The sequence below is a fragment of the Ursus arctos genome, unplaced genomic scaffold, assembly GCF_023065955.2.
Source record: "Ursus arctos isolate Adak ecotype North America unplaced genomic scaffold, UrsArc2.0 scaffold_32, whole genome shotgun sequence".
Taxonomy (NCBI): domain Eukaryota; kingdom Metazoa; phylum Chordata; class Mammalia; order Carnivora; family Ursidae; genus Ursus; species Ursus arctos.
The window spans coordinates 527,414-539,731 of NW_026623008.1; the positions used below are offsets into that span (position 1 = coordinate 527,414).

The 12,318-nt window shown below is 59.5% G+C and overlaps 3 protein-coding genes across 3 annotated transcripts; 1 reads left to right on the forward strand and 2 right to left on the reverse strand.

The window, feature by feature from the left end:
• Positions 1-3,881: 3,881 nt before the first annotated feature.
• Positions 3,882-4,574, reverse strand: LOC130542328 (ankyrin repeat domain-containing protein 65-like; the record flags this gene model as incomplete). The annotated part of the gene is made up of 1 exon (XM_057305500.1): positions 3,882-4,574. A coding segment is annotated over one exon (693 nt), but the record flags the coding sequence as incomplete, so codon positions are not given.
• On the reverse strand, positions 4,553-4,945 carry LOC113270631 (ankyrin repeat domain-containing protein 65). Its single transcript, XM_026520079.4, has one exon. The coding sequence runs from the start codon at positions 4,912-4,914 to the stop codon at positions 4,666-4,668; it is 249 nt and encodes an 82-aa protein (XP_026375864.4). The 5' UTR covers positions 4,915-4,945; the 3' UTR covers positions 4,553-4,665.
• A 2,401-nt stretch (positions 4,946-7,346) lies between these two features.
• Positions 7,347-9,262, forward strand: TMEM88B (transmembrane protein 88B). Its single transcript, XM_026520078.3, has 2 exons — positions 7,347-7,839; positions 8,816-9,262. Exons 1-2 carry the CDS (start codon positions 7,564-7,566, stop codon positions 9,074-9,076), a joined length of 537 nt encoding a protein of 178 aa, XP_026375863.1. The 5' UTR covers positions 7,347-7,563; the 3' UTR covers positions 9,077-9,262.
• The last annotated feature ends 3,056 nt before the right edge of the window (positions 9,263-12,318 follow it).

Consider the following 12,318-nt stretch of genomic DNA (forward strand, 5'->3'; position numbering starts at 1 on the left):
TGATGGGAGTGAGGCACATGGAGAGCCCCATGGGCCCCTGAACCTCAGTAAGGAAGTCAGAGGCCAGAGATAGAAATCGATGAGAATGTATAGGGGCTTGGTCATGTAAGGACTTTGATGTTCGGGTTACCATGCTGCATTCAGGCTTCCTCACAGCATGGTGGCTTGGGGGTAGTCATTCCCTACATGGTGGCCAACGGGCAAGGTGATGCGGATGTCTTATCGCACCTCCTTGGCTCACCCTGGAGAGCCAGCAGCCCAAATAGTCACAAAAGTTCACTCAATGTCAAGGGGCAAAGACAGGGACTCTAGCTCTAGATGGGAGTGTTTACATTAAGAATAAAACTGCCAGTTGTTGGGGCGCCTGGGTGGCACAGCGGTTAAGCACCTGCCTTCGGCTCAGGGCGTGATCCCGGCGTTATGGGATCAAGCCCCACATCAGGCTCCTCTGCTGGGAGCCTGCTCTTCCTCTCCCACTCCCCCTGCTTGTGTTCCCTCTCTTGCTGGCTGTCTCTCTCTCTGTCAAATAAATAATAAATAAATCTTTAAAAAAAAACAAAACTGCCAGTTGTTTTACCAGCAAAAAAATAGGTTTATTTGAAAAAAGAGAATTGCAATCGAGGACAAGCAAACTACTGCAATACCGAGAGAACCAACAAAGCAGGATCTTTTATAGAGGAAAACGGGGAGTTGGGAGGGGTTGTTGCAAACAAAAAGTCCATTGGAGAAAGCGGAGTTTGAAGTATAGTGGCTTCTCATTGGCCGAATGGTGACAGTCTCTCATTGGCTGGGCTGTGGCTCTCTCTGTCACTAACGATTTGTATGTATGTATGTATTTATGAGAGAGAGGGAGAGAGAGATCACAAGCAGTGGGGAGAGGGGGGAGAGAGAGAAGCAGGCTCCCGGCTGATGCAAGACTGGATCCCAGGACCCTGGGATCATGACCTGAGCCAAAGGCAGAGGCTTAACCAACTGAGCCATCCAGGGGCCTCCCAGTTGTGACTGTCTCTCATTGGCTGGGCTGTGACTGTCTCTCATTGGCTAAGGTGTGACTGTCTCTTATTGGCTAAGTTGTGACTGTCTCTCATTGGCTAAGTTGTGACAGGCTCTCATTGGCTGGGCTGTTGCTGGGCAGATGAGGAAAGCCTTTCTTCCTCCTGCTGGTGTAGTGAAGTCATATCCACCTGCAGGGTCCCTCTCTTCTTTTGGGTCAGCAGTTGATGAGGAGTGGTAGGGCCTGAGAGCACCCCCTGCACACACCAGACCTCCCAACTACATTTTAGTGAGGCTTTCTGTTATTAATTTTCATAGGAGGAACATGGAGATCATGTTGTAGAAAGCACGTGCACTGGGGGAGGTCAGTGGGGCCTCTGAACAATACAGTATCCGCATTTGGTTTTCACTTTTATGAAAGGAGGGTCATGGGGGGCATTTTGAGTGGGAGAGTAGCATCATCCAACTTAGTAAATAAGCTTCTAGCTGCTGTATTGGGAATAGCCTGCGGGGAGACAAGGGCTCGAGCGGGGAGACCAGTTAGGCTGGAAGCTGGCTTGGCTGTAGCAACGTTACAGTCCACGCGAAGCTGACGGTGACTTGGACCACAGTAGACCCAGGGGAGGTGAGAGGCAGTTGGGTGCTGGGTATGCTCTGAAGGTAGAGCCCACAGGCCGGGCGGGCCAGCTGGGTGTAGGGCCATCCTACACCTTTGAGGACCATTCTCACTGAGGATCCCAGAGAAGTCACTCCAGCCCTCACCTTTCTGCCCTTCTCATCCCCTGTGTGTCTGCTCTCCCCACGGAATAAAAGGTCTGTCACCCACCCCCCAACTCAGGCCCAGGTCTCACTAGGAGTCACTGTTATCCCCCCTCTCCCTGGCCTCCCACGTCCAACCCATCAGCAAGTAAAGGACTCAGTCCACAGAACCAGCCCGATTCTGCCTGCTTATCCACCCACCGCTGCTAAGCTCCCGCCAGCCACCTCACTGGCTTCCCTGCACCTCTCTTCCCAGGTGCAATCCGCTGTGTTTTTTGGCAGGGTCCTGAGCAGATCAGACCATGTCACATTCACACAAACCCCCTCAAGGCTTCCTGTTACCTTGGATGGAAATCCAAGCGTTTCCATGGCCTGTGGGCAGAGGTGCTAATTTGGCACAACTCGCAGTTTTCAAAAATGAAATCTGTCCCATAAAGCCATTCTCTCAGGAAAACTATAGTTTTAAGTGGAATAATGGTGATGATTTTCTATGAGGATCCAGAGGTGGGTCATCAGAGACAACTGTCCCTCTGTTTCAGTTGTGCCACACGAGTTTTAATTTATGGAGGTGGCTGAGTGATGACAGGGAGAGGCTGACACCACTGGAAGAACATTTCTTATTACCTGCCTTTCCTGAGAGGAGAGGACATGCCAGGCCCTACAGAGCCACAGAGAGGGGTGCCAGTATCCTCTGGAGGCAGAAGCAGGAAGGAGCGGCAAGCTCGAGCCAGAGCCTTTATTGGGATTCCCACAGGAAAGACAAGGCAGAGCAAGGGAAACAGTTTAGGATTGGCTTGTCTGAGAATCCCAGTGGTCCTTGCTGCATAGGGCCCGTCCCTAGTTGTCTGGTACCTGACCCTAGGTAATTTAGGACTGGGGGAAGATCAACTGGGTGTGTGAGAGGTAAGACAGCAGTTATGAGAGCGGGCCCTGGGTCACAGGGGAGATGTAAACAACTGTGGCCATTGGTTTGGCCCTGTGATAAATGGATGCTGACAGACAAATACTGTTTACAGGAAGAGCATCCCCATGTACCGCGACAGCAGCCGAGGGTGACAGCCCCATGGCGGACCCAGGGGAGACTGTCAGGTTTTAGTCAGATCTATTGCCACGACTCAGTCTCTCTGCGAAATAGTGTGGGGAAGGCTGGAGCTGCCCGGGCAGTGTGCCCCCAGGGGGCAGTGGGGCAGTCCCAGGTCCATTACTGGAGCTGAAGCCGCTGTCCCCTTCTCTTCTGGGAACCTCTCAGCTGTTCTCCCCTCAGGCAGGCAGGCAGCCTCTGTCCAGAGGAGAGGAGCCTGGCGCACTCTGAAGGCTGTGGGAGCCCGAAGACTTCCGTCTGGCTCATGGCCTCTGGGCTGTGTGCCCCTCCCACTACTGCTCTCTGCAAAAGGTGGGCAGTACCTGCGGCAGGCCCCCTCGGACACCAGGTCCTGGACCGCTTCACCCCATTGTGTCCTCAGGGTGGGGCTAGCCCCTCGGCACAGCAAAAGCTCTGCGGTGGGGCCGTGGCCGTGATCCATGGCAAGGTGAAGGGGGGTCTTGTGGAGCCATCCAGCAGCATTGACCTGCGCTCCCCTGTCTAGGAGGTGGCTGGCGACCTCTGTGTGGCCTCCCCGAGCAGCGTGGTGTAGGGGTGTGAGGCCCAAAGAGTCTCGAGCATCCACCTCCGCCCCCCAGGCTGCTAGCAGCTGGATCGCGGGCAGGTGCCCACCAGCAGCAGCCCTGTGGAGTGCAGAGCGACTGTGCCTGTCCTTGAGGCTGGGGTCTGCCCCATGGTCAAGCAGCACCTCCATGTCCTAGAAGAGGTGGGAAGGAGAGGGCAGAGGCTGGCCCTGACCCACACCTCATCTGGCCTCCCCACCTAACAGCCTCTTTCTCAATGCTGCTTCCCCATTTGGTAAAAATGAGCCCGCACCCCTGCCACCCTGGAGGGACTCCGCTCCCAGACAACCACCTGTCCCAAATACCCTCAGATAAAATCCGAGACTGAGCAGCCCACGGCCTCCCTTCCCAATGCCCGGGGGCCTGCTGGACTCAAGGACATTCCTGGCGCTCGCTGTAGGTTTGTTGCTGCCAGTCACCAGCATGAAGTCCGAATGCTAACCTCACCGGCCCTCCAAGAGAGGTTACAAACGGGAGACACCGGCGAAGCAGCCTTCGAGCCCCCGGCAGCCGGCCCCTCCCAGCCACCCTCCCACCCTCCAGGCTCCTCCGCCTGTCTGCGCCCTCCCGGCAGTCCGGGCGAGAAGTACCTGCCTGCGGCCCAGACTCGCCGCCACGCCGAGCGCGGTGCTCCCCACGCTGTCCCGGGCGTCCACCCGCGCCCCGCGCGCTAGGAGGAGGCGTAGCGCCGCCGTACGCCCGGCCGCGGCCGCCACCATCAGGGCGCCGTCCAGGCCCACGCCGTCCGCCGCCAGCAGCTCCAGCACCGGCAGCCGGCCGCCCGCAGCCGCCCAGTGTGCCGCGGTCCAGCCGCGCGCATCCGCTGCCGCGGGGCCTGGTCCCGGCGCGCCCAACAGCCGCCCGGCCAGCAGTGTGCGGCCCAGCGCCGCGGCCCAGTGCAGCGGCGTGAGGCCGGCCCCCGAGCGCGCCGCCGCTGGGGCCCCGCGCCGCAGAAGGAGCTCGGCCACTCGCGAGTGCCCGTGCCAGGCGGCCTCGTGCAGTGGTGTGCGCCCGGCTCTGTCGGCAGCTCCCACCGCGGCCCCGCGCTGCAGCAAGAGACGCACCAGGGGCACGTGCCCGCGCAGCACGGCCAGGTGGAGCGGGGTCCTGCCTGTGTGGTCCCTGTGGGCAGTGAGGGTGGCATGGATGAGGGCAGGGGCGCCGGTAGAAGGGCCCTTGCTGCCCTGCCCAGAGAAGGGACCCCTGCCAACTCTGCCCTGGTGAAGATTCTTGGTCCAGCCCTGGGGCTCACCTCTCCTCCACACTGGCCCCTTGATGCAGTAGCCTTGTCGCCAGGCCCAGGTGACCCCTCCACACAGCTTGCAGCAGGCGCCCCCAGGCTTGCCGGGCACTGGGCCCCTCTGTCCTGGCTCCCAGGGCCTCCTCTGAGCCCAGCTCCACCCACCGAAGTTCCTGCTCAGCCCCCGCCTCTGTCCCGTCCTGTTCCCCTGGCTGGGAGCTCCGGGAGTCCATCTGGGAAGAACAGGAATCCCTCATGGATGCTGGAGGCCCCTGGCCATCCCCAGCCCTGTGTCCCCTGGCCAATATGAACCGCCCCACCACCACCACCATCTCCCCAGGGGACCAGGCTACCACTCAGCCTTCTGAAGGGTTTAGCTCCCAGTTACCCCTAGAGGGAGTTCACCCTGGGGTTCTGTCCTCCAGTGGGGGGTCCTCTCCATATGGTTCCCGGGCAAGCCGCAGCCTGGTAGCCCTCTCATGAAAGTCCTTCTGAAGGTGTGGAGGTGGGGCTGTCACTTCCAGAGGGCTAGAAGACCAGAACTGCTGCTGTGGGGTGGGGAGAGCAGTGCTGCCTCCTGGGCCAGGCTGAGGGCCACTTCTCTGCACTGTTTACCCAGCAACTTAAGGGGACACCCTGCGGGCTGGCAGCAGCCCCTACCCCAGCACCTTTCCTCCCCTGCCAAGTGCCAGGGCTCCTGGCTTGGCCTCCCTCCTGGGAGACAAAGACCAGGCAGGCAGAAACAGGCCCATAGCCTTTGCTGTGCCATGACTTGCCCAGGGAGGCACCCACGTGCCTTCCCTTGGGTCCCTCCCTCGGGTCCTGCCCCTCACCCACTTCTGTCCCTGCTGGCTAAGACCACCTCTGGGGCTGGAGCTTGGCCTTTCTCCTGCTTCCAGGCTGGAGAGGTGAACAGGGTAAGTGGGACCCCTCCCCCCATACAGATGCCACGCCAGGAGGGAAGAGTTACCATTGATGCCAGGCAACCGGGATGACGCTGTGGGTAGTAGGAAGCCCCGTGGGTGTAGGTTGAGGAACTCTGCAGAGGCTGTGAAAGGGGCAGAGCCCTGCCTGGACGCTAGAAGGAGGGAGTCAAAGAGAGGACTTTTAGGAGAGCCAAGTCCAGAGGGTGGGAAGAGGTGCTTCAGGAGGGGACCTCAGTAAGGCCTCCAGGATTGGTCACCTTGATTCTGGGGCCCTGACCCCAAGGGAACTTTACCATCCCCAGTCCCTGAGTAAGGCCACCTGTCCAGAGCCCAGACAGGAGAGGAAGGTATAGCTGGCTCCTGCAGCCTCCCCCTGTCCAGCTGCCTCTTGTGACTGTCCACTGGGAGGCAACGTGGGTGGTCATAGCTTTCCCACCACCCTCAGCCCTCCCCATCCATGCAAACACACTCCTAGGGATGAAGTGTCCTGAAGGCCCTGGCTGGTCCTCCACCTTCTGCCACAGCCTGGAGCCCTGCAGCTCATTCAGCTATGGATTCCTGCAGGCCTGTCAGGGTACCCACACAGAGCTGTCCCCTACAGGGCAGAGGCCCACATTGGCCTCCTTTACCATGGAGTCCACAGAGCCTAGAGCTGTCCTGGCACACTGCGGGAGCTCAGCCAGTCTTTACTGCAGGACCGAATGAATGCGAGAGGGACCTGAGCAGAGGCTGGAGCTTAGGAGACTAGACAGGTACCCTCTCCACCTGAACTCTGCATCTGAACATTATCATTTGCAACATTTTTACCCTAAATTCATTATCTGAATAAAAAAACAGCTACTATAAGATCTGGATATGTGTGTGCCCGTGAAAACAGTTAAGTCGCGTGTGTGTTTCGGGCAACGGGACTTGGCATGTGCCACGTGGAGCCTCAGCTCACGTCCTCACAGGGGCCTGTCTTCGGCTTGCATTCCTTAAACCCACTGTGCACGATCGTTGCCATCTGCCATTCATGTGTCTGAAGGGAATTACGCTCTGGAAAATGTTAGAAGAAAAGTTGGACATGATAAAGCCAATGGCGGGAGAAGGTGTGAAAGGGAGACGTTCATATCTGATGCCATACGCGTAGCTTGTTCATTGAGCTGACAGGCAACCCACTCCAAGTGTCAGCTAGTTATGTAAGTGGTGTTTAACATGCCAAGTGCTATACCAGAAAAAGCTAACGTCTGTTAGGAGTTAAGAGCATTTCAGTAATATCTGGGGAAACTAGTTGGGGTTTACAGAAGAGCAGGGAATGCTTTCTCCCCAGTTGAAGTAACAGTGCATGTTCTCACTGTTTTCAGGATGGATGAGACTCCAACACAAAGGATGCTTGTAATCATAGCTGCTGTTATTGAGCACCTACTGTGTGCTGGGTCCTGCACTAAGCACTTCACATGCATGGCCCACATGCCCTCTCCACAGCCCTACAGTCTAGGCACCCAGTGTTTTCCATTTTACTGAGGCTGAGAGAGGCCAGGTTTGGGAATGAGAGCACCAGTAGGGACTAAGGCTGGGAAGTGCGGTGAGTGGCCACCTCAAATCAGCAACAACTGATGGGGCCCTTGTTGGAGTCAAGACCTATGAAATGAAGTCGTTGTGTAGGGGAGCTGGAAGCGGGGAGAGGGCGGGACCGGGAGGGAGGAGGGCCCCAGTGCCGGGACAGCTGTGCAAGCCCTGACCAGAACACACAAGAGACCGACCAGGGCCGGAGCTGCAGTCGCCTGGCAGAGAGAGGCCCAGCCTGGCAGCAGGGGAAACTGAGGCAGTGGTGTGGCCCTGGAGATTGATGGTCAGAGCTGGACCTACCTGGGCCAGGGTGCTGTCCTCCCTCGGGGTCTACAATGATTGCTGGGGTCTGGGTGGGAGTCTGACCTGGGGACCTAGGTCCTGCCGTCTGCCTACCTCTGGGAACCCACTAGGCCTGTTGCCCGCGAGAGCATGAGTGAACAGGAGAAGGAGACGGAGGAGGATGAGGGAGGGGGCACTTCCGACACGGCACCCATGCTGCCAGGAAGATTTCCTGACTGCCAGGCCTCAGCCCTGACGACCCCAGGGTGGATAGGCCTGGCTGTCCAAGGCCTTGGGACCCTGTTGCTGCCTGGCCAGGCCCTGGCGGGACTCCTGCTGCACCTGCTGCTGCCTGCAACCGTGTTCCTGCTGGTGCTGCTGCCAGCAGCTGCCATCGTGTACCTGGGATTCCTGTGCCACTCAAGGGTGAGCTAAGCCCTCCAGAGGCAGGGTGGGGGCTGGCTGGGGCCCTAGGGAGTGGGGGGTCCTGCAGAAGTGCAGGGCCCTGGGGCTGTAGGTGAATCTCACCCTTTCAGCATGGCCCCCTTGTCCCCAGAGACATATGTGCCCCTCCCTGGAAGGCCCCTTCGTCTGCCAAGCACCCCCCCCCCCGCAGCCACAGCAGAAGAAGAGCTTTTGTTTGTCACTGGAGCGGAGAGCTCCCTCCCCTTGCGAGGCCCCCTAGCCCTGTACCAAGGGCCACCAGGGCCTGGACAGCTGGGCATGGCGGGAAGGGGAGGGGGGTTTCCAGGAAGAGAAGGTGAAGCTATTGCCAAAGTTCTCCAGTGCACCACGCCTACCCGTCCCCACAGCTACTCGGAGACACCCCCTCCCCCTGCGCCGGGCTGGATTGCCCCGTGTGGAATGGGCTGTGGCTTGGTCTCAGGAGAGGGCCCGTAGGGAGACGTGCCCTGGGTCCTCCTTCCGTAGGCTTGAGGCGGGGGCGGGGGACTGAAGCCGGGCCCGAAGAAGAGAAGGCGGCGCCATCTGGGGAGGGGCGCGGGCGGGAGCCCGAGGTCAGATGCCAACCTAGGGAAGAGCCCCGGGGGAGCAGAGACCGGAGGAAAGCCGGGACGGGACAATCGGGAAACAAGTTTCTGAGCCTCCCCTCAAGGGACTCCCACTCGGGCCAGTTGCCGCTTGGGCCCCGGATCTCCCATTCTCGACTCAAAAATGCCTGGCCACGGCCAGCCGCAGCCACCCCGAGGCGCCAGACCTCCGACCCGCGCCTGGGCCCCAGCCCTCAGGTTCGCACTGACCACGCGCCGCGCCCGGTCCACTAGTCCCTCCCCGGGTCATCTCTCAGGCCCCGCCCCCGGCCACTGCGGGGCCACCTGCTCCCAGGCCGCGCCCGCCGCGCCCCGCCGCGCCCCGCCCCGCGCGACCGCTCGCCTCCCCGCAGGTTCACCCGGCGCCCCGCCCCGCGTGCCGCGCGCTGCTCTCGGACCGAGGCTCCGCGGCGCTCATCGTCCTCGGGTTCCTCTCGCTGCCTCCGCTGCTCGTGCTGGCCTCGGCCGCCCGCACCCGCCTGGCCCGGCGCCTCCGCACGCTGCTACCGCCCCCAACTTGGACCCCGGGACCCCGCCGCCACCCGGGGCGCAGCGACCGCGGGCGAGTGGGACGCCGCCCCGACGGGGAGGAGCAGCTCTGCGCCTGGGTGTGAGCCCCGGAGGCCTCGCCAAAGGACAAGACTTCCAGATCCGGGAGGGTCCCCGAGCTCCTCCCGCGCCGCACGGGAGAGCCTCAGGCCTGCGAGCTCGGGCCCGGCGTCCCAGTTCCGTCCTCGCCGATCGCGGGCCGACCTCGGGGCTTCGTACGCGGTGCTCCGAGTGGCCGCGAGGTGGCGCCAGACTCCCCAGAACCGCGGTCCCCGCCTCCCCAAGGTCCCCCCCCCCCCCCCCCCGCCGCAGTCCTCTCCGAGGCGGGGGCGCTGGGGAGCCCCCAGGGAGGAGGGAGGTGCGTCTCGGAGAAGAGGCGCCTGGCCAGGCCCAGGGAAAGGGGGGCCTCTTGGCTTCTGTGCCGCACGGGGGGCAGCCCTGCGGGCCCCATGCGTGGTCAGTCCGCGGGCCCCCGGAGGGTTCCAGAAGTGGCGAGACTTGCCCGGGAAGCACCTGGTTGCAGGTCAGCAGTGGCCAGCAGCCCCAGGCCTTGCAGGGCTCAGCCGGGGGGGGGGGGGGGGGGGGCGAGCATCGAGACAGGTTCTCTGGGTAAGTTGAAGCTCTGTCTTCCCCGTGTTTGGCTTGGAGCGTGTTTCCAGTGGTGGACACGCTCTCATTCACCCGTTTGGTATATACTGTGTGTCCCGTCCCTGCAGACCCCTACCCTTCATCAGTTCTGGAGAATTCTCAGCCGTTGCCGTGTCTCCAAGTTGGCCTCTCCTGTGGGAGCATCTCTTCCCCTTTCCTCCCAGCCTCCGCTCGCCTCTCTGTTGTGTTTCCGGCTTCCCCGCTCTCCGGCCGCATTCTGGGCAATGTCTTCATCTTCTTCCAGTTTCGCTAATTCTTTGGTTCTGTCTAATCTGCCAATTAACGCATTCATTTAATTTTAAGTTATTTTATTATCATATCTAGAAGTTATACTTGTTTCTTACTCAGATCTCCTTTTTGATGGTCTCTTCACGCATGTGCCATTTTTGGATTCCAGTTTTGCTTCAGTTTCTTGAGCATTTCACATTTGGTTATTTTATATTCTGTACCTAACAATTCCAATTTCTTACTCTTTGGGGGGTCCAAATCAGATACTTGTTGTCTCTGCTGATTCTAATAGTATATTGTTTCTTTGAATGGGCGCTCCTTCTCCACTGTCAGCCCGTACCTGTGGAGACCCTGAGGACACGTCCCGCCAGGAAGGAGTCCCTCTGCAAAGCATGCGTTACCTGGGCCCTGCTCGGGTGCCAGGTCCTTTCCTAATCGCGGGTGCGCCTCTCCATCCCTGTGTCGAGGGGCCTCGCTGCTGTCCCACCTGTTTCCTTTCATCTTCCTGGGTTTCTGCTCATTACCCTTCTGTTTGTTTATTTATTTATTCTTAGTGTTTTTAATTTGGGGGGAGCCTTGAAGATATTTACTTCCTTGTAAGCCCAGCAGTGTATTAAAATTGTGTTTCTTGGGGCACCCGGGTGGCTCAGTCCATTAGACATCTGCCTTTGGTTCAGGTCATGATCCCAGGATCCTGAGATCGAGCCCCACATCGGGCTCCCTGCTCAGCGGGGAGTGTGCTTCTCCCTCTGCCTCTGCTGCTCCCCCTGCTTGTGCTCTCTCACTCTCTGTCAAATAAATAAAATCTAAAAAATAAAAATAAAAGGGTGTTTCTTGGGGCGCCCAACTGGCTCAAGTTGGAAGAGCATGTGACTCTTGATCACGGGGTTGTGAGTTCAAGCCCCACGTTAGGTGTGCAGATTATTTTTTCAAAAATTTTTTATAAAGGAATTTGCTTTTATTTAGCTCTTTAAAAGACTGTATTTATTTGAGAGAGAGGGAGTGTGGGAGAAAGAGCACAAGCGGGACGGAGAAGCAGGCTCCCCCTGAGCAGGGAGCCCGACATGGGCCCATCCCAGGACTTGAGCCAAAGGCAGACACTTAACCGACTGACCCACCCAGGCGCCCCCAGATTACTTAAAAAAAAAAAAATGTGTTTCTTGTAATTTGTCCAGAATCTAGGGGTAGCCAAAAGGCCTCTTAAAGGATCGGGCACACCATGTTGCCAGCAGGGCTCTGTGTGTGACCCCAGGGTCAGACTCAGATGCGCCCAAAGATCGGGGCACAGGGTTCAGGCTCATTCCGTGGCCTTGAGCAGAGCCCGGTGTGCGGCTGGCTGAGATCCCACAGGAGTTCTTGGGGTTTTCCAGTTGTCTGCGCGCAGTCAGACAGGAGCCTGGCCAGCTGCCCAGGGTCCAAGGATAGCTTCCCCTGGTCTGAAGCCGCCTTCCTTCCCCTCCTGCCCAAGGTTGGGCAGGCTCTGGCCCGGCTCTGAAGATGAGGACTCTCCTGAGGATGTGCCTGGCCCCAGAGTCATCAAAACAACAGCTGGGCCTGGTGGGGGGGGGCCTTGGTGGGGAGCTCAGCTGCCGGAGCCTCAAGGGTTCCGAAGGTGTGTCCCAACTTCCCGGGCCTGCCCCGGAGCCCTGCATGGCCTCTAGCTGACCCCAGGGACGACCTGCCTCCGCCCCAGCTCTGCCCCACCCACTCGCAAAAGGAGCACCTGTGGGGGGCCGTAAGGGGTTAACGGAAGGGGCCTAGTGGTCTGCTTGTAGAGGGCCAGTCGGGAAAGCCAAGGGCAGAAGCACTGAGTTACTGCTGGGGCAGGCAGAAATCTCTACTTCGGGCAACAAATGCTCTTTGCCCAGGTGCCCAGGGCCCTGCCCTGTAAGTGTGCCAGGTCATGGGGGTTCTCCACAGTGTGTGTGTGTGTGTGTACATGTGCACGCATCCCTCTGTCTGCTTTCCCTAACACCCCAGGCAGAGACATTGTCCCAACCCCAGAGATGGGAAGATTACGCTCTCTAAAGTTCCTTGACCTGCCTGAGGTCATTTATTCATTCACAAAGTATTTCCTGGGACGGGAGCTCAGGTGTCTGCAGGCACACCCTCAGACCTTGGTGGCAGCTCGTAGGGGTCCAGGAGAGCTGGCCAGGTCATTCACCCGAGCCACACACCTGGTATCAGCCCTGCCCCCATCCAGGCATGTGGGCTAGGCCAGGGGTGCTGGACTGCAGCTGGGCTGGGTGGGTGAGCTGGCTAGCAGTAGGCAGTGCCTAGTGCTGGCTCTGAGGGCTAAGTGCCTCCCCCTGCCCCTGGGCCCTACCCTGACCTCTGGGGAGCCCCCACCAAGGTGCTGACACTGGTCTGTCCCTCCCTGGTCTCTGCTTACCAGTCCAAACTGGTCTGGGCCCTGCCTGGGGCTGGGGCC

Bases quoted from the DNA above. Each gene is read 5' to 3' on its own strand.
- LOC113270631 (XM_026520079.4), bottom strand. From the start codon at position 4,914: ATGAGGGATTCCTGTTCTTCCCAGATGGACTCCCGGAGCTCCCAGCCA.
- TMEM88B (XM_026520078.3), top strand. From the start codon at position 7,564: ATGAGTGAACAGGAGAAGGAGACGGAGGAGGATGAGGGAGGGGGCACT. The intron at 7,840-8,815 runs GTGAGCTAAGCC...GCCTCCCCGCAG, and splicing joins GATTCCTGTGCCACTCAAGG to GTTCACCCGGCGCCCCGCCC.